Below are 26,997 nucleotides of genomic sequence, written 5' to 3'. Positions count from 1 at the left end.
ACACTGAAACTAAGGCGGCAATATATGAATCATAAAAAATGAGTTACAAATAAGTCATTCAAATGAGGACAGCAAAAATAAAGTCAACTTAAGATGATTAGCATTGTTTTTAGATATAAGATTATAAGAAGATGAAACCTGAAACACAATGAAACCAGTTTAGCAAAAGTACATCTTAAAAAGAAGAAAAATAATTTCCTCAAATACCAAAATAGTAAATTGGGCAAACTGTTAGTTTAGCCAGACCATTAAGTTATCCATGTCATCTCAGCGCCAGCCCACTGATACCCTTCTACACACCCAATTGATGGGTGTGGCTATTTTAGCTGCTTTAGTTTTCAGCCCGCCCTCCACTCCAGCTCCTCCTTTTCTCACTGTATCTGACTGAATCTGTGCTGAATGTGTTGTCATTAATCTCTGCTCTGTGCTATGTGAGGTTCTTCCTGCTGCGCTCCCTGCTTCTGACTTCCCATGTATGCACATTAAAGGGTAGATCCATACTGTGAAACCGAATTTAACGCAGCGCAAAACAACAGTCTTTTTGTAGCACTCTCGACTGAACTGAACTTGTCACCCTTCTCTGTGCAGTGCTTTTGTCTTCTCTGCGTTGTGTGCTGTTTGCTCCACATCTCTGACATCTCCAGTCAATAAATCTGAATTAAAGTTCCTACAAGCAGATTTTAACATGAGGGCAGAGCAGATGATGAAAATGGCTTCCAGCAGCCTGGTCACATATTCATTCAGACAATTATTCCAAAAAAGAAAAGAAATCTCAGGAAAACTAGATAAATGTCACGATAATCATCATCATCACCCACTCAGACTGCGTTCTCTGAATAATTCCAACAACCATTTTAGTCATTGTGAGTCATTCATATCCATCATTTTAGTCGCCTCCATCGTGGAAGACAATAAAAGACAAAATGGAGCTTATTTTTTTACAATAAAATTGACCAATATGCAGCAAAATCTTAATAAAAGCTGGCAAACCTGCTGACAAATAATTTGTATTCATGAAGGTTCGCTGTTCATGTTTATATCTTTGTTTACATCTAGAACTCAGGGCTGGAGACAGAGAGCGTCAGGACTCTGGCTCACAAGCTCGGCGCCTCAGCCAAGAACCTGCAGAACTTCATTTCCGGACGGCGTCGGAGCAGCCAATCAGAGAGCAGGAGCTCGCGGCGCCTCCCCAATGATCTGCTGACCTCTGTGGTCGACCTCATCACCGCTGCCAAGAGCCTGCTGGCCTGGCTGGACAGGTGAATATACTCTCTAAATTTGTCTTTGCGCACAGACGCGGTGTGTTTATCCAAAGGAGAGATGATGCAGGTTGGTGCTTTAGTTGTACAAACAGATTTTATGATTTACCCTTTGTGGTGTGCCATAGGGTATATGCTCGAAATCTGAGGATTTCCATGCTTGCAGACTGTTTGTGTTATTCAATGATTCACTTGTATGACAGCAGATCTAGTCATGCGAGAGATAAAAATGTGAACTACGTCAAACTTCAGATTTTAGCCAAGCCATGCAGCTCTTTGAAACCTAAATCAAATCAATATTTGTCTTTGCAACAAGACCAATTCTCCTCGGTACACTTGGCAGGTGATGTTTTTCCGAGACTCTTCTGTGAGTTTAGGCTGTCTCAGTGTCTTCTGTCTGATCCTCACCATCATGGAGCCTGATCCCAGACTCTGTGATGTTGAGATCCGGGCCAGACCACCTGTTGCAAGACTGAAGTTATCAGACACCACCCCGATGCTACTGTCTCGGTTTGGATTTGTTTATTAGCACAAAAATAGATAGAAAACTTGTTCTGAGTACGATCTTCTGTCATAATAAAGGCTGTTCAAATTAGGATTGTTCAATATGTCCATGATGAAAAAATTAACAGTGTTTATGTAGGGCGATTAACACCACATGCTGCAGGCACTTATACTGTGCAATGCTTTTAATTAGGGCCCTCCATGAACATAACTCAATAAATTTGTCTATTACATTTATTAAAACGGGACCCAGAGAGCTCAGAAGGCTTTGCAGTGATATTTTGATGAGATGACATACTGTATTGACTTAAGTTAAGAAAGTCAATAAGCCTTCAGTGGTCAGTCACTAGATAGTTTGGGTTTGCTCAGCTTTTGTTCTACATTATTTGATCAAATTACTTTGAAACAAATGTCAAAATAACAACATTAAATATGGAATTTTTTTTTACAGTGTAGGCAGAATTGGGTGCTCTGACTGGGGTCTCAGAAGATTTCTGCAGATGCATTTGTATTAAAACATAATAAAACACTGATTAAAATACAAGAGAACGCAATGATTCAAAATAGCTGGGAACAAAGTGATTTACAGAGTGATGAAAACTTGGAAAAATACATGAAATGTAATATAATTAAATCACATATGATTAAAAAAGTACCTCTGGGGTCTGTAGGTAGGGTTAATATAAATAAATGAACAAAACAATAATAGCAATTTATGAGTGTTCATAAATTATTTAAACATTTTTTATGTCAGTTTCACATTACAGTGGACCAGTTATGCATATAACCCTCAGGCTAGAAAGGTATACTGGGAATGACTTTCCCACCATTACTTCTGTGTCTCAAAAGACCGAATATCACGTGAGTTAATTTAAATTTTATTTTGTAATTTAACTCACAAATTTAAACTTAAATATTAACTCATCCATGACATGCAATGTGAAATATTTGCACTGTTTGTACGATGCTGTATGAAAGGAATCTCGTATCTCAGACTATTCAAATATTTCTCATCATGTTTGAGTGAATATAAATACTGTGTATCTAGGTCTGGGCAATAAAACAATAAAGATCATTATTGTGAAACAGCTTTTACTTGACAGAAATATAAGATGGGTTAAATGTAAAGTCGAAAGAACTTGTCCATCCATGTTTTGACCGATGAAAAGTAAGGTCATTGATAATGACAGTAGCACCAAACCAGTCATGTGGTGGAAACAGAGTTATAACCATGTCAGATTATGTTGACATAGAGCGTAGGAGGAGCAGCCTGCAGCAGCACATGTGCTAATGTTTGCTCTATTGAAGCCGTACACACAAGTACGTTAGGAATGAATGACTGACAAAATTGTCAAGGTCTGCAGGAAGAGCAGACTGAGTCCGATGTGGAGGACCCAAATGCAGATGTCTGGAGACAGAATAATCTTAACAAAAGGCGAGTGGTTCTTTGGCTGATAATCCACAAACAAAAGACTAAGCATTAAATACAAAAATGAAGTGAAAACTTTAAATTACATTAACTAAACTTGGAAAAATACAACGAGATACAAGGAAGTGGGAAACACTGGGAACGTGCTGACAAAGGACAAAGGGAGACTGACACAACAGGAGGGTGATTGAGACAGCTGGGAAACACAGCTGGACCAAATTAGACATAATGAGACAGGGGAAGCAAAAGTGAACATAAAGCATGTGGGATGAGGGACTATCAAAATAAAACAGGAAGCACAAACATATTGAGACTAAGACACACAAGATTGACACGGAAAAAAGGTAAACAAACATGGGGACATGGCAGACTTAACATGGAGCATACTAACATAAAAAAATACAGAGATGTGACTAAGGACAGTAGGGCAACACTAAGGGAACTATTAAACCTATCTAAACTAAACTAGGTATTCATAATACATTGGAAAAACAATATGGGAATGAGAATAACTAATGAGCAAATATATAAATAGAATCTAGGAACATAAAAAAAATTCTCAAAGCCTAAAACAATGAAGATGTAACAAAATTCCAAACTAAACACAAAAACACCAGGTCCAAGACCCAGAACCACGACAACAAAAAATGTTCATGAAAACCTGCTGTCAAACAAGAAATACCAAGTGACACAGCCCAAGGCTCAAAAGATGAGGACATTGTTTGAAAAGAAGGATCAGAGCCTCTTTAAAGGCCTTCAAAGAAGCAAAGTAGCACACACTGCAAATGGTGTTGCAAACATGTTACCACAAAGACGGGTAGCAGCGTGGCTCATTTTTACCATCTTAAGCAGTGCCATATGCACAGTGCAACACTTTACAGTCCAAGGCAGTTTGTCCAGCACCATCCCTTGTGACAAAAAGTGAAGAGACACTGATAACACAAATGCAACGGTACTTTGTTGTAAAAGACACGATGCCAGTAAGCACAATTGAACATGTCGAATTTTAGCAGCTGATTAAAGTAATTGACCCCAGTTGCAAAACTCCATGACCATAAAAGGTCATTGCCGAAAAGGCTGGCTGTTCACAGAGTGCCTATCAAAGCATGGTAATGGAAAGTTGACCGGAAGAGAAAAGCGTGGTAAGAAACAAATGTGTAATCAATAGGGATAGCTGCACCCTCAAGAGGACTGTCGAGAAAAGTGGATTCAAGAACTTTAGTCAGAGCATCAAGAGTTACCACGAGCACACGTCTTCAGGAAAAAAAAGCTACAGCTTTCACATTCTTAATTTCAAGCCAGTCTTGAACCAGAGAAAATAGTAGAAGCATCGTGGCATATGGAGAAAAAGAACTGGAGTGCTGCTTAGTGGTCCAAAGTCCTTTTTTAAAAATGAAAATAAGCTTTGCTTCTCATTGGGAAATCAATGTCCTAGGGTTGGATGGAAGAGTCAAGAAACTCAGAATCCGAATTTTTTTAAGCAAAGTGTGATGTTTCAGATGTCTCCGATCTGGTGTCCCATGTCATGTGCTGGTCTTGGTGGTGGTTGGTCCAAAGTCAATGCAGCCATTTGCTTTCAACCTTAATGAAGATGCTGATTTTATTTTCTAGCATGACTTAGCACCCTACCACATTGCCAAATCTACTACAGAATGGTTTTCTGACCATGTTATCACTGTGCATGATTTGCTAGCCAAGTCATCTGTCTTGGACCTCACACAGAATCCATGGGTACTGTCAGGAGGAAGATGTGAAAGACTCCACTCAAATTAGCTTAAAGGCCACTTTCGAAGCAACATGGACTTTGAGCACACCTGTCAAAAGCTGACCCACTACATGCCAAACTAAACTGATACAGAAATTCATGAAAACCTAACCAAGTGCTGAGTGTGTAAATGATCATGCTTTTCATTTCAGTATTAAAAATCCTTTTTTATCCCTCAGTCATAAGGTTGATTGAGGTATTGTTGTCATCCTGCTGGGTAGGCAGGCAAGCAATATGGAAACCCAAGTTTGTGAATGAGATAACTGAAGAAGAACGTCACCTAGGAGTTTTTAATTGATACCATAGGTCTATCTACTAAACATCTCGGGCCAGTTTGAATCTCAGTAACCTTGACCTCAAGGTTAGAGGTCAGAGGTCAAGTTTTCTGAAAATCTTCTGCATGCAATAACAAGAACAAGGCAATGTGGGAATTTGAAATTCATACCATAGGTATACCTATGGTATGGTATGAAGGATGATAGGATACCATTGACTGCCAGCAGTATTTTTAATAATAATTTTTAATAATTTCACATACTCGAGTTCAGATTTTCATGTGCTGTGAACCATGAGCATCCAAATTAAAAGTGATTATATTATAATATACTGAGATCTACTTGTGTAATCATAATCTGAAAGACAAAGAAGTGCATTTCAGTTTCTGTAATATGTGATGTAACCTTAACTGAAAACTTAACTTGGTGTCCATTTGTCCTTATTTTGGGACCTTATGTACAAATCCAAAAAATCAGTTAATCTAAAAGAAATGTTTAGGAAAAAACTAAAATAGTGACTGTAGTAACAAATCCTCTCTCACTTCTCTGTTTTGTACAAGGAAAGCACCAATCTGCAAAACACAAGCTCCCTCCTGCAGATGTTGGTTGTTGACATCGTTTTTGTGAAATATGTTTTTTTTTTTTTTTTTTGTAAAGGGATAATCTCAGACGTTTTTCGCTCTCACCATGCTTCTCTCCTCACTCTCTTCTGTTGTCTGTCACTTCATTTATTCATGACTCGACACGATCTTCTGCGCACAGCACACACATAAGCTACACAACTAAAGGTCTTTGACATCGGTTCTTGAAATGCCAGGCACCCACACCTGTCCTCAAGCCAGCTAGGCCACAAAACAAACATTAATACATAGAGCCTCAGACTCATAGAAACGCCCACGGCCTCGTAAAAAAACACACTCGCAGACAAACACCCACCTCGGCACGCACTGACACGCACTTATGCAAGTGCACACGCGGTCGCCCACGCAAAGTGATGCAATTGAAAATGGCAAAGCGACATTGAGATAGGGGTAGACTCAGCAGAGCTTTCTGTTCTTCAGTTGTGAGATACTGTGCAACAACTCATTTTTTAAAGATGTTTTTATCATGCAGATTATACAACAAAAGACAAAAGAACATTTTCCAGGTTTGTGAGGAAACACAAGTGATTTGAAATTGATGACACCAATATGATCCCCCTAAAGCTTTATTTTGATGAAATAACATCTTATAAAATTGATCTTTACAGTCAGGAGAGAAGAAATGTGTGAGCAGAACAAGATTATTTTGTTACTGAAGTCAGACCTTTTTGGTTACTGAAAGTAATGAATTCATTAGGGGATCCTAACAATGTGGAAAAGGTGAGCACATCAGGCTAAAAGCTGCCCTGAATTTGTAACGGCAGGATGGTTTCATCTTATAAGGTACGCAACAGAAGCAAATTGGTTTAAAATGTGTTAAAAATGAACTTTCATCTCCTTCTGATTGCTGCTTATTAGACCTCTCGGGGACGGAGGAAAAGTGCAGCAGCGGTTCAGCGCTCAGATTGCAAATGTGCAGCAGCTTCTCCCAAAATGACTTAAAAAGACATTTTGCAACCTTTTCATGTATAAAATAACAGCGTGGGTAGAGTACACACAATCTTTTTGCTGCCCCTGAAGACTCCATATATGTTTACTTTCCCCTTCCAGGCATAATTTTTACCTGACTTGATCGATTTTGGTTTCTTTTAAATGAACATTTGAAAGCTCCTCCCTATGAATTAATAACGTGGCCTGGGAAACTGCATTTTAAATGCGAAATATTTTCCGATAGATTTGAAAAAAACAAGCAAAAACAAAAAAACCCGCATCAGTTCGAGTGTTTCAAATGTATTTATTTATGTATTTATTTTTTTACCAGTTTCGTGAATAAGGAGACTTAGAGGTATGGGGTGTGTTGCTGGGTTGGAGCTGTTAAATACATGCCAAATAATCTATATGCAGGTCATGTTTATAGTGCAATCAAAAAATCCTATACATTTATTATGATATAGGAGAGAATTTCAAATCACACGGATTGTCAGGCAAGGTCTGTCTTGTTACAAGGAGCACATTTATTTCTGTGATTTCTTAGCAGATTTATGGCTCTTGAGTTCTGGAGGACAAACATGATGATGACGTTGCATGATGTAGCATGCAGCAAAAAAAAAATACAGTCATTAGCTTTGTAGATGGACAAGCAGAGGCATTTTAAGACAAATCACACTGCTCACCTCTGTGGTACGCAGTCATTGTGTCACACACAACAATAGCAGTATGGCAGAGAGGGATCCTCAGTTTATGATTTAATATAGACTATATATCTGAAAGGCCAGAAATTGCCTTTTATTTGAGTTATTAGTGTCACCTATAGGAGCGCCTTGCTACTGATGGGGTCTGTGACCTTACAACAAGCTCACAGTCAATTAATCACAAAGGGTAGAAGTGATTAACTTAAAAAATACTCACTTGCAAAAATCCCAGAAGCACTACATCCCATTACATAGGCTAATGCCTCTGTCACACAGGCCTAGAAATGGTCAGTGACCTCTGCAAATCCACACGTCACTAAGGAAACAATATGTAATATCCAACCGGTTGGTGATCCTTGGCTGAACTGTGTCTCAAAGAGGATGCTGCACCAAAAACCTCCTCATCTGCATTGTGCTTCTCACACTTTCACTGCGTCACAGTTTTTGGTACAGCACCAGAAACCTCTTTGCATTATCTCTTTGCAGTCATTTTCACATTTCAACATATTTGACACAGCAACCAATTAGGGAATACACATTCGGCGAAACTAGTGGTTAACGTACACTACAGTGAAATATGGATGGCAACCTCACTGTGACTAGGCAAATCTGGTGGTTGCATTGAATTTCTCTGCAATAGTTGCAGTGATCAGCTGGTTGCCCAGTTCTTTCAGTCAGATTGACAGGGCTTCAATAGTTATTTCCATATGATTTCTAGACTAATTGCAAACACACTGCAAACAATCTCAGTCAGCTGAGTCGGTGAGCGCATCTCATCTGTGATGCGTCTCTGTGGAATAGGGGACTTGTTTCAGCTGGTTGGTTGCCATCTGACTGTATTTTGGTTATAGTTCTATGTAAAAACAGATCCATAAACAGTGTCATTGTAGAGGAATTTTTGAATATTTGTTAAAACCTATGACGTTCTGGCTAGACTCTGGAACCTAAGTAATAAATGTGAATTTCTGTGGATGTAGATGGAAACAGACTGCATGTAACTGCCAATTCGAACACATTTAGTTTCAGTTTACACTCAGTTTCCTCCCTTCACCCTCAACCAGCTTTGGCAGATCTACGCACCTCTCTGAGCCTGTGTATGTTGGAGGTTTCTTCCTGTTAAAAGGGAGTTTTTCCTTCCCACTGTTGCCAAGCGATTGCTCATAGGGGTTTTCTGATTTTTGGGGTTCTCTGTATTATTGTAGGGTCTTTATGTTGCAATATAAATCGTCTTAAGGTGACTATTGTTGTTATTTGGTGCTATTAATAAAATTGAAGTGAATTGAAAATTGAATTAAACTAATTCCATCTAATTGCTGTCTTATCATGAACACCAAATTCACTTTAAGGGGGCCAACTATTATGAATGGCTGGCTTCTGTCTTCTAAATCATAATTTCAAAGGCAACAAGATGGCAGTTTCAATCTGTTGGTTAATTCTGGTTGTGTCACAGTCTCCTACCAGAGTATTCCCTAGTGTGGTTTAGCATAAGGAAACAAAACCACTCAAAGATGGCCTGCATACTAAATAAAATCATCCTTCAAAAAAACAGACAGGTGCAATCAAACATTGAAGGTTAAGTGACAAATTCAAATTCATAGAGGAAAATAAGGGAAACGTCTTTCTGAAATGAAATGAAGACAGAAAAGAAAGTTACTCTTGTAGAAATATAAATGATAAGAGTATAAAATGCTTTGGGTGATATAAACAGGAGGAATGCTAGATTCAGTCTGTCAAGCTATGAGCTATAGAGATGTCCATTTTAGTTTACCCTATATTTACTTCACTTTTGAAAGTTTGCCAAATTAGCTTCTAGCAGTTCTAGTTTGCAGTGAATCCAGATCCAGAAAACTATAACTGGATTATTTTCAAAACTGATGATTCTCAGGCGCATCCTGGAGTCAAAAGCATCATCCTTTTTTGTGTGTTTTTTTGATTACTTACATTTATTTGCAGCTAGCTCTGAGGTCAGCATCCTTAGAAAGATCTATTTAAACTGAGTTTAAAAATGTCTATCTTTTGAGATATGACGGAGTTAGACTTTAAGAATAGTAAGTTTGGAAGGTTGGACTACAAATAAAGGCTGCACATTTTTATCTTTATCTGTACTACACCTTAGTACCAAGTGTTTACAATGTAGCTATTAATGTATAGACAGTTGTAACTGGATTTTCAAACATGAAAGAAAACTTAAAAACATTGGGATTCCTCAGAAGGACGAGGGATGTCTTCATGCAAAGATTTATGGATGTAATGCAAACATATTTGGGCCATGTGGCTTTGCCTCATTTATCTTTTTTTGTTTGCTTTTTGGACCTTTGGGGTTTTAATAAACTCAAGGTACCCTACACTGTAGTATCATCATAGACTCTAGTTGGGGTAAAAACTGTTGTTTGAGGACTGGGGCCTGGTGGTTAGCAAACAGTCTGCATAGCCTTAGGTCCTGCATATATATATAGCACTCAGCCTCAATACTGATGACCCAAATCACACACACCACAGATAAATCATACACTAGAGGCTGTGGCCGAATTTTAATCTGGGTCTTTAGAACAATGAAGGAAGTGTGCATCTTTCCATTCACTTCATTACGTTGTATGTGCAACCCATATGTCATCAATGTGCACTAACATTTATAGTACTGTACGCTCCTTGGATTCGTCTCTCTCTGTGTGTGTGTGTATGTGTATGTATGTGTGTGTATGTGTGTGTGTGTGCCGTCATTAGCACCCCATTAGCCGCAGCATGTACCTTATCGTTAACACCTTCTCCATACCTGAATAGTCCATTATGCTTCAGTGTGACAAGAGGTCCATTTATAAACATTGTGTTGGCACAAAAAGGGGCTTTAGAAGCTCGTCTCTCACAGGAAAAAAAATAGTTTTTTATAAAAACAAACTTGATAGCAGAGTGTGCACACTTTAGTGGAAACTATGACCGAGCATACAGACATGTGGGAGACATTGGGAATTGACAATGCCAGTGGCAAAGTAGCTTAATGAATCCAAAGTGGCCTAATAGCTCCTCTCGCACAATTTATTTCTTTCAGACCGAAACCAGATTAAAAAAAGAAAGAACATCCATGTCTAAATTGTGCTTTTTTTGTTTGTTTATTTCTAAAACCTGAGCTGAAATGAGAAATAGTCAGTATAAGGTGTGTAAATTGGTGCACTCAGAACAAGATGGCCTATTTACCTGGTTCACTAACGCACTTTCTGTCTTTTGTCCACTGCTGCTGTGTCCTCTTTCTTTAGAGAAAGTGCATTACTGTTCAATCCCCTGAAACCTACCTGCAGTGGTTTGGATTGCATACTCGCAGCAGAGACATATTCATATTCAAATAACAAACTCTTTGTTTTTTTACTGTTCTTAAACTTTTCTTTTATTATTGGGTATGTTTCGGTTAATGGCTGTAGTTAAGTATGAGGTTTGAGCATAGATTGCATCCAAATGACAGAGCTTCTGCAAAGTGCCTTCATTCTGCATTGTTCTTTAACAGAGGGTGACTCCTCTGGTTGCAACTCATTTATTCTGTAAATTAGGGTTTCATGTAGAGTGAAATAGATGAGAAAGTAGGGCATGTTTTACTATGAAACTGCAACATCCCTCAGTTTTGGTCAGATATGCCACTTGATCGTCATGTCTAGTTTCAAACACCAAGATGGCAACTAATTTGTTATGTCCATCTAAAAAGCCAAGAGTATGTGCAGGCCAGTGGACAGTGGAGGAGTCTTCAGCTCTGCTTCAACAATCCACCCCCACATGTTCTGCCATGTCACCTATCCAGCGTTCAGTCCAGACATCTATTTATGGTTTTCCAAACCAGTGTTTGTAAGTCCTCTAAGGAAGCTAACCACAAATTAACTCTTTATGGCTCCAGTTTTCAACTTCTTAAAACCTCTGCACCACCAAAATTGATCCTTATAAATATAAATTAAACAAGTCTAGACTCCCAAAGCTCCTCTATATCATCATCGTTATAACAGCTTAACAGTGCATAACCCTTTCCTTCTGACAGTAGTAGTGAATTACATACAAGATAACAAGATAGTAGTTGCATAAACAATTTGGCTTTTTAAATATAGATTTGATGATTTTTATTTTTTTTAATGCTATAAAGTGATGGAGCATTGATATTTGTCGTGCTGCAGAAAGTCAGTAATTGCCAATTGCCAATTGGTAATGGGTTAATTGAGCCAAAAAAACAGACATTCTGTTTTGAGCTTCATAAATATGATACTTTGCCACTTTTCTCTGCTGCTTGTCCTGGCAAAACGATTTGGTTTTAGATCTGGTGGATTTAATTACCAGCAAGCCTTCAAGCTGTACCACTATCTAACAAGCCAGGACACATACAAGCCTACTGGCTGCCAACAAGAAGAAAGGACTGGTGCTGATTTTGATTTGTTCAGTAACGAAGAGATGGAGACTGAGGCAGGGAAATGAGGACTGGCTTATTAAGATTTGAAAACCACTCCGAGACAGATGGCAACATGTGGTCAGTGTATCTTACCATTTCTGATATTCAACAAACAAAACAATCAATTCACCTTTGAAGAATAATCAATAAAGTGGAAAAGTTGTGAGTACAGTTGTGAGCCTGTACCAAAGATGAAGCCACCACATCACAACAAAACTCTTCTTTTTGTTCTTCTTTTTCCTTATTTGCTCCAAACAAACACAACAAAAAGGAAAAACAACATACTCTCCTTACAAATTTGTAAGGTAATAACTACTTTCATTGTCGTAAAGTTAACAGGTATGTACAGAGTGGGGGCACGGGGTGGCACCAGCCCCAGGGTACTTTTTCTCCCACTACATTTTAGATGTAAACATTGTACTTTGTATTCCAATTTACTTTGAAGCTTTTTTAAAAAAAAACAAAAACATTTTTAATTAGATCTTGTGTATATAAATAAATACAAGATTAACATGAGGTTGACTGCATAAAAATTAGCACATTTTTGTGGGTCTCCTGCAATACTTGTGTTCCACTCTACTATATTGATTCCATTATAGTCCACTGTTAGGTGATGTCCTAATTTATCAAGATATTCAAGTTTTAAGGCAAGGCATTATAATTATATGTAGTTTTCATGAAATGAAAATGATAAACATATAAATTAGTAAAAGTACATAAAATAGGTCATTTTAGCCCATTGGTAGGTGGTTGCTATGAGATAAAGATAAAGAACCTTCAGGGACATAAAATCTACCTGTGTGCCAGTTTTGGTTGTTCAGCTTCTGATTGTATGGCAAATGTATTGATACCAAGTAATCAATTGTGTTTAAAAAAATATAATGTATGCGATTCTACGATTCTTAAAAAGGGTCATTTGATTACTTTTAATTTTACATATTAAACATAACACTACATATATTTTGATCTTAAAAACTGTTGTTAGTTTCCCACTTTGCAAAATATTTTTTCCAATGTAAAACAATTTCCTGTCTCTTGTCTTGCCAGTTTCATGTAACAGCATGTGCATTAGAGCATAGGGTTGCACATGAGCCTGAATAGTGCCCAGTGTTTTTTTGTTTTGTTTGTTTGTTTGTTTTGCTTTTACACCTTTTTTTTATCCATTGCATTTATTCATAGTAATAAATCATAATAATACTGCAGTCGGCCAAAATCCAAAATAATTATTGTTCCCCCCCCCCCCATTATAGATGACATTAGTCAATTTAAAGACAAAAAGGCCAAATTATGAGGACTTTCGAGTCAATAAAGTAGTTGACAACATCATTGTAGGCTCTTGTAATTATAGATTTTATTATTTACTGATGGTTAACAGACCAAACAACTTCCAGTTACATTTAAAAATAATAATAATAATTGAGTGATTAGTCAATAATGAAAATAACTGCGATTAGCGGCAGCTCGAGCCTCACAGATTTTTGGTTGTGCTTTATGTTCACCGAGTGCACAGATTCATTTACCATTGTGTTTTAAAGCAACTCCCTCTCTCTCACTAATTAAAGGGATTCTTACATGCGTGTCTGTGTTTGAGTCTAGTTTGTGGCGTGTCTCCCTCCCCTCCCCGTAACAATGCTCCTGTCCATCTCCTCTGCACATCATCTAATGCTGCAGGAACATTATAAGACATACTGCTGTGTTATCTTTCCCCCCAGGTCTCCCTTTGCTGCAGTGGCAGACTACTCAGTAACCCGAAATAATGTCATTCAGCTCTGCCTGGAGCTCACCACCATTGTACAGCAGGTGTGTGGAATTGTTTGTGTGTGTGTTTTGAAGGCTTATAGCTCTTATTCCCCGCCACTTGAAGTGTGCGGCAGAGGGTAGCTGCTGTGCCATATCCCCAAAGAGCGGTGTGTCTGTGTGGGTGTGATGCAGCAGCCTCAGCCTCTGCATCCTTGAGCGAGAGTCAATTCTTTGCTATTTATGTCCTTTACAGTCTGTCTTATGTATGACTGGTGTGTGTATATAAATAAAAGATAAGTGTGTCTGTTTGTGTGGGCGTGTTTTTATCTGTCAAGGGTAGGGGTACAGTAATGTGAGCCTTAGACTGTATACGTAGGTAGTGTAGCAGCATGTGCAGCATGAGATGGTGAGTGTTTGCAAGACAGGATGTACTGCTTGCGCTACATTAAATTTCTCTCGTCCCGTAGGACTGTACGGTGTTTGAGACGGAGAACAAAATCCTTCATGTGGTGAGTCCTGCTTCCTCGGCCAGCTGTCGCGTATTTGCTTTGTGTTGATGGGCAGCATCCTGTTTTTCTTTTTTTTTCTTTCCACATCCCCCTCATAACTGCTGATAAAACACACACACAAACACAGAAGCTTAAACTCCCTGCCAGAGACAATCAGCAACATCACTTTTTTTTCTTTTATGGAGCTATAGCCTGGACTCTCAGCTTAGCCAAGTGTAAAGACTTGAAACAGTAGGAAACTGCTAGTGAATCTCTGTAAAATGTTGAAACAGTAACCTCCTGTGTGACTGTCGGCCACAGGATACCTACATAACAAAGTTCCTTTTTCCATATTTAAGGCACTACTCTTAAAGTAGTGATTAAGGAGCTTTTAAAGTTAAAGCTCCTTTAGTCTTATGACAATGGTCATGTTTAACCTAAAAAACACTCCATTGCCGTAGAAAGCTTTATCTAGGTTTTGATTGCTAAAATTTCATTTAAACCTACTGTTTAAAAGAAAGTGCCCATTTGTAAACCTCTTTTTATAAATCTACTGCTCAATAAAACCAAGAGCACACTTGAACAGCTTACATTTTTGGTGCGAGTTTGAATCTAGCCCTCAACTGGCTAATGTGGCTTCCAGAGACTGTTATATAGTTTTTTTCATTGCATGTCATTTTCATTGCATGTCATTTTTTCCCATCAGGTTCACGTGTGTTGACTCCAGGAAACGCTCCTACACAAATACATTTTAAATGACTACTGCTATACTCTAAGAATTTAGGTAATGAAGCATAACTTGTGAACTAATCCAGGCAGACAACCGGCAAAACATAATTAAAAACACCTAAATATTTGCATTTTGGTTTGTATGTCCCTCCTCTCATTTCAAAAACTGTCTTTCCAATCTACTTCCTACTTTTTGGGTATATTTTACGGACATGAATTGGTGCACTGCTAAATCTGAGGATGGTTAGATTAGTGGTTCTCATTACTTTAGCTGAACACAGTTATATTACCAGAATTTCTCCTGCAGCGGCGGATGTAGAGGGAGGGGCACACATACACATATTTTGGTGAAGATATTTATTGACATTAATTCATATTCAGTCATTTTATCCAAAGTTTGACCATCACAGCTAAGTGCATAACTTTTGTACCGACTCTCATTTAAAATTCTAAATTTGAGAGTAAAACCAAGCCTCAAACAGGTCCTGTATTTTTGCACAATGCTATGTTAAATAATCTTAACTAATAGTTCTTACAAGAATCTTAATATATTGTTTTCCCCAACATGTAAAATATGTAAAATGAAAAACTGAAGACTTGAAGTGACTAAAATAGTAACAAAAAAAATGTAATGGAAGAAAAAAATATCTCCTGTTTAATTTAAAGCAATTTAATGTTTTGTTATTTAAAGTTGATTCGTATGTTTCAGAAGTACAGCTTGTTGTATTTTTATGGGAAGAACAAGGCTTAGTTGAGCTTTAGTTCAGTCAAGCTGCCAGCTGCCTCCTGGCTTCAGCTTCATCCTTAATACTGCATTTACACGACACTGGCAGAATGAAAATAACACTGTTCTGACTCAAGTCCAACTGTAAATATACTGTGAGCTTTGGAGTCACATAATTAGAGAAATTTAAATGATCTACTCTTTCTGAATCTAATACTCTGAATGAGCTCAATTGATTGTTCTGATGTTGATACTGAATTTAACTACAGTATTAGAGATTTGCAGTCAGTTCTCATCATGATATGACTGAAATTCAGAAATTCCTTATCTTTTGAATTTAGATGTTAAGAATCTTCTTTTCAAACTCTAAACACATACACATATTAGGTACATTTATAACTGCTTATTCATGTAGTTATTATACAGCTATTATACACACACCACACCTACATGGATTGGGGCCAAATCATGGTTCAGTATCCTGCCCATGTAGTGGAGAAGTTCAGGATCAATCCACTGACCTTTTGATTGGCAAACAACCCATTCTACCACCTCAGCCAAAGCCAGCTGTATGCTCACTGAGTACAAATGAGAGTATGGGCAACAGATGTTGCCTGACCTGATGAGTCTTGATTATGCTGCAGCATTCGAATGTTAGGGTCATAATTTGGCATGAACATAATCAAAGTATGGATTAATTCTGTCTTGTATCAGTGGTTCAGACCGGTGATGGTAGTGTATCTTTGTGAGGACATTCAAGTCTCTGCAGATGTTTCCAGCACCTTGAAGAATCAGTGCCTGTGGGAATCATGTAATTCACCTACTGTTAAAGTTTTACTGCTTCATTACCAAATTACTTTCTTCTTTCTTTGCAGTTGCTGTTGGGTATACTTGTCCCACCTTGGGCTTTGGTTCTAAAATTTTGTTTGCCTTGCTCAGATGTTTAAAAATTACATTAATTACATTTGAAAATGTTAGCAGCATTTAGTATCTGCAAAGCAGCCCAATTACTGTAGATCAGCATGTCCCAAGATTGGATGGCAGCTAAAGTTTAATTGACCCTTTTCACAGCACACTTCTGATTTGTCAAACTCTGCTTCACTAATTGCTGGAACAGAGCCATTGTTAATGCTATTAGTTTCACCCGGGCTTTCCCTGTTATGACAAATTGACATTTCGGCTGTGAGGAAGACCGATGAGTCTGATTCATTTAGACATAGTCAAGAGTACTCTGCTGCCAGCATGGCTGCCCTCAGTTAGATTAATGCAGCAAAATGAAACACAAAGTATAAGATGGACACTCGTTTTTTTACAGATCAGATTCTTGGGGAGTGAAAATCCATAATATGATGCCTACCAAGAGTTCACCGTCTGTGGTTTCTTTTATAAATGTTCGTGAAAATGTTTGGCAGTCTCTGCCAGATATTATCCAAAACATCCGCTCAGCGCTTTTTCTTCCAGCTACTTTCTTTTTTTAGGGAAGTCATGTCTGAAACTATTGACAACATTTTGAATGGCGTCTCATTGTGTCTGCCAGGAAAAAAATGTTGCTCTTAAAGTTTGTTAAGATGCAATTTTTCAGTGTCGTGGGCAGCAAAATAATCCCCATTATATTTGGTTGGAGACAATTATTTCACAGATATCTAGAAAGTAAAGCCAAAGCTATCTTTGTGATTAATGTGAACCAACCTTGTAGTGGCTCTTTGCCCAAAATCAAACCTTAATCAGACTCAAAATCAGAAGGCCACTGGAGCACTGCAGGGACGTATTGCACGGGGGTAAAATAAATAAGCCTCTTTTTTTAGGCTTACTTATCTTCTGCAAGCAGGCAAGCGCATGAACAGAGAAATCATGGCTCTTGGTCTTTTTGTGCCTGCATTGCTCAAAGTTTTGTCCAATTTTCACAAAACAGAAAGAAAATAAGCTATATAATGTAAATAAGTAAATAGGAAAAGAAAATGCATATGCAACAAATCATTCTCACTTGGTTTAGAGCAAATCTGCAAAAATATCCACCTGTTTCTTTTCCTGGGTAAAGTTACAATAGAAAAAGCAACAGCAGGAGAAGCTGCTGAGGCACAAGGCTAAGAGGTTTCTTAGAAATATAGTCTAATTTTGACAGCTAGAAGACATGGCTTGTTCTTTGTTGTCTAAATAAAAGCCCTGTTTGTCCCTGTTCTATCCTCCTTTTCTGTAGTGTAAGACTCTGTCGGAGGTGTGCGAGCACATTGTGTGTGTGTCATCGGACCCGCTGGTTTCGCAGTCAGCCCACCTTGAGCTGGTTCACCTCACCAACATCAAGCCCTCTGAAGGCCTGGTAATCACTGTTTGTCTGGGTTTAACAGCCCAAGACCCACCCTTCTGTTTATTCATGCAATGTGTGAATCTTATTGTGTTAAGTCATACTGTGTCCGGCCTTTGTATGCTCAGACAAAGAAGAAATACAAGCATTGTTTTCTTTTCTTTTCTTTCGTTTTCTTTTTTTGTAGAAATAATATACACAGTAAAACAGAATTTTGTTTAATTTTTGAAAAAAAAGCGCAAATACTATGAACTACTCAAAATATTAATTGATTTGATATAACACATATGCTTGCATGCATGACAGACCTTCTATCATACTTGAGAGTAAAGAGCCACAAATGAGTCATTTCTAGTTCAATAATTAAACAAGCTATTTTATGCTTTTGGATTCAGTTGAAACTAACACCTGCTTGGTATACAACACTGAGTTTTTCATTTTTGCTACAATATTTTTACATGTTTCTGTGATATAGTGAACAATCCTAAGCATTTCATCAGTTTCCAAACTATGTTTTCATTCACCATACTGAAAACATTCTTAAAGATCATCTTCTCCAGGGGCAATTTGGGAATGATCTGTCCATTTTCCATCAAAGTGGCTTAGAGATCATGAAATTGAATTTTTTTTTTAAATCTTAATTCAATCAAAAATCTAGTTTGCCTTTAAAAAGTGAGCGTACAAGCTGAAGTCCAGAAAGTCCAACCTGGAGGACTGATCAGGCTGGAATAGCTCATCATCAGTCAGGATTTGGTCCAGAAGCTAATATCCAGTATGCTGCAGAGAACAGCAGATACAGTTATGAAGAAGAGTCAACTCTGTAAATACTGGCTCTTTGTGTGTGTTTGGTTTATTTGCATATAAAAGTCTTTAACAAACTTTGAACTGAATGTATATGATATGCACTACATCATAGAAAAATATAGAACAAATAATCTCCATAAATACTGATGTGACAAAAAACATTTTTTGTAATTGCCAAAACTGTTGGCCATGACTGTGATGGTCACTGAAAAACTACAAACCTGCAGTTAGCTTAGCTAGCATGACAAAACTTGTTAGCTTATCTTATGCTAGTTGTAGATAATGTGGAGGTTAGGTCTCCATGTTACCATATTTTCTAGTCATATCAGTAATTTTTTGGCAGATCAATGAGTGTTAATGATTGATCAGTCAAAGTGCTGTTCCACCTTCCTGTTATTTTCAGGTTTAACAATTTAACCGTTCACTTTGGAGAAAATGATTTCTCTCAGCTGCGAGTGGTCACAGTGTGTTGGCTACTAAGTGGAGTGTAGGCTAGCAAAGGGGTAACTTTGGCTTTTGGCTTTGGTTTATTTTATTTAAATTTTTAACATTTTCCTCTAGAGTAGAACATAACAGAAATCACCAAACTATAAATCAGATTTAATTTAGATTATTGATAATATCTTAACCAGCCTAATGAGTTATTTACCTGGAATAGTTTTCACTTCACAAGTAGACCTCGTCAGAAGTTAACAGGTGAAACCTTTTGTTTCTTTATGAGATCATAATTTACTGCCTGAATACGTACTGTTGGTATGCATTAAATTTGTGATATTCAACTTCAAAGTGGGTAAAAATCTTTACTCTAAGACATAAAGATCAGTCAGACCAGAAAGTTTTGAAATTTTGAAAGTTTAAAGTGCAAGTTTCAAGTCACAAAAATTGTTAAACAATATGATCCAACTGGCACCACTCCAGGAAAAAAAGGGGAAGTTCTTCAGAGTTACCAGCCTCAGAAATCACTAGTTAATGGCACCTTATTACTGCCCACATCAATACTTCCTCGGGTTCAAACATCTCAGTCTTAGAACGAAACCATAACTGAGGGGAACCATAAGTGTAGTTACTAGTATAGATCTTCGTATCATATTCCCAGCAAGAAAGCAGAGACACATACTGTGGGTGTGCATTATGTGTTCCTGCTCGGTCTGGAAACACAAAGAATGGACATAATATCAGTGGAAATCTGGAGTATAATCTCATATTTTTGAGGCACATAAAGGGAGAATATCTGCATATGGTTTTCCACTGTGATGCATGGAGTTGTAGCAGTGAAGGCGTGTGGGGAGCTTTGCTGGCAACGCTGTTGGAGATTAATTCAGAATTCAAGGACACGCTCTTATCCACCACGGCTACTACGGCATCCTGCTGCGACACACCTTCCCATCTGGTTTGGGCTCAGATGCTTGATTTTTTTTTTTTTAGCAGGACAAAACTAGAATAAACTTTCTGTTTCTATGAGAGCTGTTTTTAATTTTACAACTCATAAATCAGTGTGTATTTCCAAATATTTACTAGTATCATAGAGCACTTACATTTTTTCTCCATTCCTTTGTCAATTAGGGAATGTACATAAAGTCAACCTACGATGGACTCCATGTTATCACAGGAACTACAGAAGGGGTGAGAGGTTTATTAATATCCCACTTTTCACAAATTGACCTAGTGAACTGCAGACTTCCCCTAAAACACCAGTTATTGTTCAGATTATCTGCAAATCTGAAATTTGTATTTATAACATCAGAATATCAGTGACTCTGGAAGACTTTCCCTTGTTGCTTTATTGCAGCTTATTTAAGTAGGGTTTGCTGAGAAACCTCAGCAGTGCCCATGGATCGATAGATCAATTCATAGTCGTCTGTTTGCCTTCTCTTTCTCTGGCTCCTGTGCCTCTGTAGTCTCCGGCTGACCGCTGTAAGAAGATCCATGCAGGAGATGAAGTCATTCAAGTCAATCATCAGACCGTGGTGAGTTTTTGTTGGTGTGTTTGTGGGTGTGTGTTCTCTTACTGAGTACCCAGTTTTTTGTGTTTACGCAGTAAACCATTAAATCTTATTTGATTCTTTGTATATACAAAAACTCATTCAAACAATAATAGAATTGGATTTTTTTGTGATGTCATGCTAACTTTTGGTTCTTGTGATATTATTACATTTGGGTGCTGTTTTGATTTTACTGAAATTCTAGTCTCCCCACTGTTTCTCTGTTTTCACCCCCCTCTCTTGTCTGTGTGCTGTGGCTTTTTTAGGCTTTTCATTGACACTCTTGCGAATGACGTCGTATGACAAAATTGACATTACATCTGCTGCTAATATGACCCTAAAAAAGATTTAGCGCAAGTAGTTCTCTACATAATATAATTTTAAGATGGTTCCAAAAAAAACCAAAAAACTAAACACTAAAAATTTCAAGAAAAGAGACCGCTTTCATGATTTGAAATAAATTTTAAGAAAAGTAAGAAAAGCGGGATCGCCTTCAAACTTCCCAACAATATACTAGGCCATAGCTTGAGTGAGTACATAGCTTGGCTCAACATAGGTCAGGTTATAGGTCAAAGGTCAGACAGCACGTTGCTCATGAAAGCCTGTTGGAATAATTGCACTTTCTGAATGCTCTTATTAGATTTTAATAAGTTTTCTTTTTGGTTTTTGGACTTTGCTAAGTCCTCACTTCTTACACTGGACCCTGACAATAAATAAGCCTTTGAAGCTGCTGAGATAGTATTTATGTAATACAATTGGATGAAATAACACAAAAGAGATAATGTGATGCTCATGTGTCATGAGAAATAAACAGCTGATGGTCAGATGATCAGCTCTGGATGAGATATATAGAATTCTTGCATTTCTCACCTCAGTGTTTTTTGTTCTTACAAAAATCTGCTGTTTTGGTAAGGACCAAGAAAAAAAGCTCAAATAGATATACCCTATTGCTTGGCAACAAACCTCAGACAGATTAAGTTAGCTGCTAGCTGCTGAATATGAACTAAGCATCTCAGGAGTTTGAAAGACGGACAGGTTGTTGAGGGTTAAAACGAGGGTTTCAATTATTTGATTATTAGAAGAAAAAAATAATCGCCATGTTGCTTCATCCCTGCTTGCTACTGATAGGATTTTCAGTGTCGTCAGAAAAGAGTCACATGAAGATTAATTTTCTGTCTAATGATTGATAAAATGACCAGTATAAGCAGGAATTTATTTTATTAGCTACTTAAACCAAGTTCCTGCTTGGTGTTTGGTGATTTAGTGGCACTCCTTACATTTGTACTGTGGACCGTGTACAGGTGCAAATGCAAGCAGCTTGCTTTCCAATTAGTGTAATCAGATCCTCTAACCTTTCCTGTTGCCGTGTTTACTTTTGTTTACCCTTGTGTGTTTCTGTTCACAAAAGTGCGCTGATGTGGGTTTGTAAATATAGTGGGTAAACACAAATAAAAATAACCAAAAAACAAAACGATTTGTGATCACATGTATTTGTTTTCAAATTGAGGGCAGGTTACATCACATGAAAGCTCTATAGATAGACTTTCCACCTCCACACCCACTTGCCTTGCACAGAACGCTCAACAAGAGAGATCCAATCACGACGTGGACAGAATTCAAACTTCAGGCTGCACATAAAGGCTACTTACTGTATAAATAAGGGTGTGATTGTTTTGATCTGTATATAGAGGATTTCTAGTTTTTCTGCAGATCACTTTACTCTCTAATTTTCCGTCCTCTCTCGTTCACAGGTGGGCTGGCAGTTACGTAACCTGGTCGGCTCGCTGCGGGCCGATAAAGGCATCGTGTCCCTGACCCTGAAGAAGCGTCCACAGAGCACGCTCAGCTCTGCCCCTGCGCTGCTGAAGAACATGCGCTGGAAACCCCTGGCTTTGCAGGTGGGACTAGCTCTACCTTTTATAGACTTTATTAAAGCACTGCACTGGCCCACATAATTCCCCACAGCATTCCCTCTCCTGAACGACTGGAGCTAAAGCGTGTAATTAGGTCAGGGAGCAGTGGCTCAGCATGGTTTTGTTTGCCAGCTGAAACACACTGGACTGAAAGGGAGACGAAAACTGATGATGCCCTCAAGCCACGTTCCCAAATCTCTTATGATTTTAGATTATGGCACTATAATTATCACTGATTATCTAGACAAAGGGGGGAAAACACAAAGGAGAAGAACACAACTTTGTTCTTATTTTTGTAGTTTGGCTATAGTTGCAATTGGATATTATAACACAGTACGCTCTAAGCCCTGGGGACACAATGATCATTTTTTATGGAGGTAAAAAAAGATAATAACTACACTGAGCTGCCACTGTGCTCGCTTTGCACTTATAGGAAGGGATATTGATTTTGTTTTATTTTGTCCTATATGGTAAGTAGTCCCTCCTTGCAATATCTCTTTCAGTCTTAATGGAAGCTTATGGAGTTTTCACAATAGTTGAAGAAATATGCAGGTCGATTCCTGTCCCCGATTACCCCCCAATGAAGTTCTGCACAGGCCAATTCCAGTACCAAATCCAACAAACGTCAGTGACGTGCAGGTTCACATGAGCTAGTTCAAAGTTTAGTTCACGCAGAATAAAATGAAGTAGCTCATAGTTCACAATTGATCAAAAAGCTCACATTTCCAAACCTGAACTAGATCTGCATCCATCTATCCTATTTCACTAAACATGCCTCCAATAACTGCCAATGATGATATTTTCCTAAAGAATAAGAGATAATTTATTTTTAAATGCAAAGACTAACAGATCAAGTTTGTGTTTTATTCATAGACTGTACAGAAAAGATGGATGCTGCTTCCAAACTCAAGCACCAAGGCTGCATTCTTTCGATGTCGATGGAAAAACAAATTAGCAGACTTGATTTTTACGCTTTTCTCTGTATCATAGTAGGATCTTTACTTTATTACATGAAGCACCTTGATGTGACCGCTGTTGTGATTTGGCACTTTACAAATAAATTAATTAAAATGATTCATAATCTCGACAAACACCTTCCTGATAAGTTTATAGTGTTAATCTCCAGTTTTTAGTTATATTAAATACCAGAATGTTCATTTTTTAAATTATGAGTCCCGTTAGTGTCAAGAAGATGGATAAAGCAAGTCTTGCTTTAGAGCAGGCGCACCACTGGGTGGTGTCACAGTTGGTATGCTGTTTGCGGTCAATGTTTTAACAATTTTAGAGAGTCAGACAGATTTAAAAGAAATGAAACATAGACAATACACTGACTTAAATCAGAGTTCAGTACCTTTACTAGTATTTTCACTCGTGATGACAAAACATCTCAATCCACCTGTAGCTTAGTGACATTTCACCATGTTCAACCTCTCTTATCCTCTGATCGTGGCGGACTTTCTGCTCATTTGGCCAAACAATATTAGTTACACAAATAGTACTTTTAATAAGTAAATGCTTTTAAATTGTAAAATTCCCAGGGTAATCATTGCTTGAGGCCAGGAATCAAAAGGATAATGTAGGGATGATTCTTTACATAGCAATGCTAGCCATGAAAATACATACGAAATGGTGTTTGGCAGTGGCTTGTTGTAATAAACAAGCCCTTTTCTGGCAAAGAAAGAAAGAAAAGGACTGATGGCTCTATGCATTTCCCTAAAGCCTGCCTATGTTGTTCAGCATTAATGGGGCCTTCACAGCAAGGCAGTGTGCGCTAATGAGCTATGAATTCACCAGTGTTAATGAGCTCATGCAGTGATTTTCACTTCAGAGTCTGTTTGTAATCCAGTTCCTCTTGAGGGCCTGGAGATCAGGCCCATTCAATTCTGTTTTTCAGCCACATCTCTTCCATTTAGAGATTTGTCCAAATTTTCTCATTTTATTTAAAGCTGTACTAGTTTTCAGCTATAACTTAAGCTTAAAATGGATCATTTAAAGACAATTACAATCACTTCATTATTGTATTATGTCATGGGTGTGCTGTGTTTCTTGGGTTCTTGAAGTTGTCAAGCCATTCAACATTAGAGTTATATTTAGGATATATTTAGGACATATTTTTATGTCAGAAGTTGAACTTGAAGCAAAAGGTTTTTAGATTCCAGAAAAAAAAGACAAATCAAACCCTACTTCCACTTTTTGCAGCCGACCAGAAGCCCAGGCAGCAGTTCAGCCACGCCTTCAGGCACACCCACCAAGAACTCCGCCCTCCAGGACCTTTACATCCCCCCTCCACCTGCTGAGCCATATACACCCAGGTAGTTAACCTGGGTCTTTTAAACAGCTGAAAATAAAAGCGGGATAAAACAGTGGAACAGGTGACAGCAAAGATGAGCTCTGACACTGACGTCCATTTGTTAAAAATCTGCCTCTGCTGTTGCTATAGAGATGAGACAGGAGCCTTGTCTGGTGATGAAGCATCTCGTAACCATGGTGGCGTCAACGCTGCTAAGCGCTCTGAGTCACCGAACTCCTTCCTGGATCAAGAGTCTCGCCGGCGAGAAGAGGAGGAGCCCGTGTACTGCACCACACCCACATACGGTTCGCTCTTATCATGATTGAGTGTTTGTGTGAGAGGGAGAAACAAAGCGCGAGGGAACCGAGTTCAATCTCATGCTGCAGAATTGAGCCACTTTAGAAAAAATAAAAATCATTATTTGAGTATGAATCCACCTGCAGGCCCAGCATAGAGCGACTGAGCTTGTTACAAAGCTGGCGAAATACAAGAATCCTGCAATTACTACGGCTGCTTTAATGTTGTTAAAACCCCTTATTCATCGTTAAATATCAGTTCAGTACAACTCTTCATCTTGTCCTTTAATTATTATTTTTTAAGTGTACCAACATTTAGCCTAATGTTTATTGGAAAGTGTGAAAATTTGCACAACAGTTTCAAATTTTTGGTTGAGGACCATAAGTTTTTATTGATCAACCCATCTGCTTTGCTACTATTAAACTTGTGATTGTGTGTGCACTTGTAGGCAGGCTGAGGCCCATCTCCATGCCTGTGGAGTGTAACTGGGTGGGTGATTATGAAGACCCAGCCAAGCTTAACAGAGAAAGCCGCAGAGGTGAGTGCCGGCGTGTGGAGTGCATATGTGTCTCCTGAAGAGCCTGTTAGATATTTGTTAAGCGCTCCTGTCTCTATGAATTATAAAGAGATCAACGTGTGTGTGCAGATCAATGCACCTCTATCCCTTTTTGCTAATTCTCCCTGTGATTAGCATCACAGAGGAATGAGGGGGGGATGATGAGGAAAGAAGTAGGAGGGGGGAGAAAAAAGGCAAACAGTCTGCACAAAGGGAGAGAAAATGAAAGGAAGCCATGAAAGGAGGAAGAAGAGAAAGGGAGGAAAAGAGGAACTGAGGGGTGGAGGTAGAAACTGAAAAAAGCTTATTCTCCCTGACCTCCACCTGAATCACTCACACAGTTGCCATGGTGACGCTGACAGCAGCTCTTCTCGGTGTCTCACTTTCCTCTGGCCGCTGCCTAGCAACCAAGGGAGGACAGGAGAGTGGGATCCGCAGAAAAGGGAAGAGAGAGGTAGAGGAAACCCGAGTTTGCTCCAGAGTTCAGGTGGAGAAATGGAGAGAAGTTACACAAAAAAGATGTAAAAAAATTCAGAGCAAAGCAGGAATAAACTCAGCTGCACAGATGAACTCATAAACAGTATTTTGGAGCCGAGGAATTTTACTTCATCAGTCACACAAGCAAAACTTTACAATGCTGAATTGGTAGCGTGTTGGTTATATAAATTCCATTAAAAAAACTTTTTGTTTAGCAGTTTCCAGTGATTTGTAGATGCTACCTATCTTATTGTGTGCCATCATCAGCACACATAACAACATGAAAGAAATGTGTTATATAAAAAAAAAATACTAGTATTATTGCAGATGTTTTGTTATGGCTAAATCCCCACACTCCTCCTTTTGTGTTCAAAGAGCTGAACACTAATGCATGATCAGTCTCTCTAATAATTTTTCTCCGTAATTCTCTTAGAAGCAAAATAAACCTCAGACTACAAAACTAGCCAAGACTAAACGTTAGCATCCTCACCATGCAGGAGCTGAATCCCTCGATCCAAATTGACCTGTGATATTTTCTTGTAACTTCAACATACTTCTTACCATGTTTTCTTATTACATCTGGACATGTATTAGCAAAAATGCAAAATGTTCAATCTTGAAACGATAAAAGAGGAATCATTCCAAACAAAAGAAAAAAGTCCTCGACCTGTTACCGCCGGTGGCCAGTGCACGGAGTAGACCCAAATGCAGACAAACCAAAAGGAGAATGGATTTAACAGAATAAGAGCCTTTTATTTAGACTGAAGGAAAAAA

The 26,997-nt window shown here is 38.3% G+C and overlaps 1 protein-coding gene across 2 annotated transcripts in view; it reads left to right on the top strand.

Moving 5' to 3' along the window:
- Nucleotides 1–26,997, top strand: part of cnksr2a (connector enhancer of kinase suppressor of Ras 2a) — an 89,196-nt gene that overhangs the window by 29,295 nt on the left and 32,904 nt on the right. For both annotated transcript variants that reach the window (XM_085286727.1, XM_085286728.1), the window contains exons 3-12: nucleotides 1,057–1,259; nucleotides 13,634–13,721; nucleotides 14,129–14,170; nucleotides 17,800–17,919; nucleotides 20,272–20,331; nucleotides 20,607–20,675; nucleotides 22,442–22,588; nucleotides 24,803–24,915; nucleotides 25,044–25,198; nucleotides 25,639–25,728. In XM_085286727.1, the coding sequence (XP_085142853.1) occupies nucleotides 1,057–1,259; nucleotides 13,634–13,721; nucleotides 14,129–14,170; nucleotides 17,800–17,919; nucleotides 20,272–20,331; nucleotides 20,607–20,675; nucleotides 22,442–22,588; nucleotides 24,803–24,915; nucleotides 25,044–25,198; nucleotides 25,639–25,728 (1,087 nt within the window). The remainder of the gene's footprint in view (nucleotides 1–1,056; nucleotides 1,260–13,633; nucleotides 13,722–14,128; nucleotides 14,171–17,799; nucleotides 17,920–20,271; nucleotides 20,332–20,606; nucleotides 20,676–22,441; nucleotides 22,589–24,802; nucleotides 24,916–25,043; nucleotides 25,199–25,638; nucleotides 25,729–26,997) is intronic.

This window comes from Mchenga conophoros, linkage group LG9 (assembly GCF_057382185.1).
Source record: "Mchenga conophoros isolate Kocher_MC1m ecotype Shallow Benthic linkage group LG9, M_conophoros_male_GT1.1, whole genome shotgun sequence".
NCBI classification, from domain to species: Eukaryota; Metazoa; Chordata; class Actinopteri; order Cichliformes; family Cichlidae; genus Mchenga; species Mchenga conophoros.
Note: the sequence above shows the minus strand (reverse complement) of the source record. Positions and strands in the feature narration are given on the sequence as shown.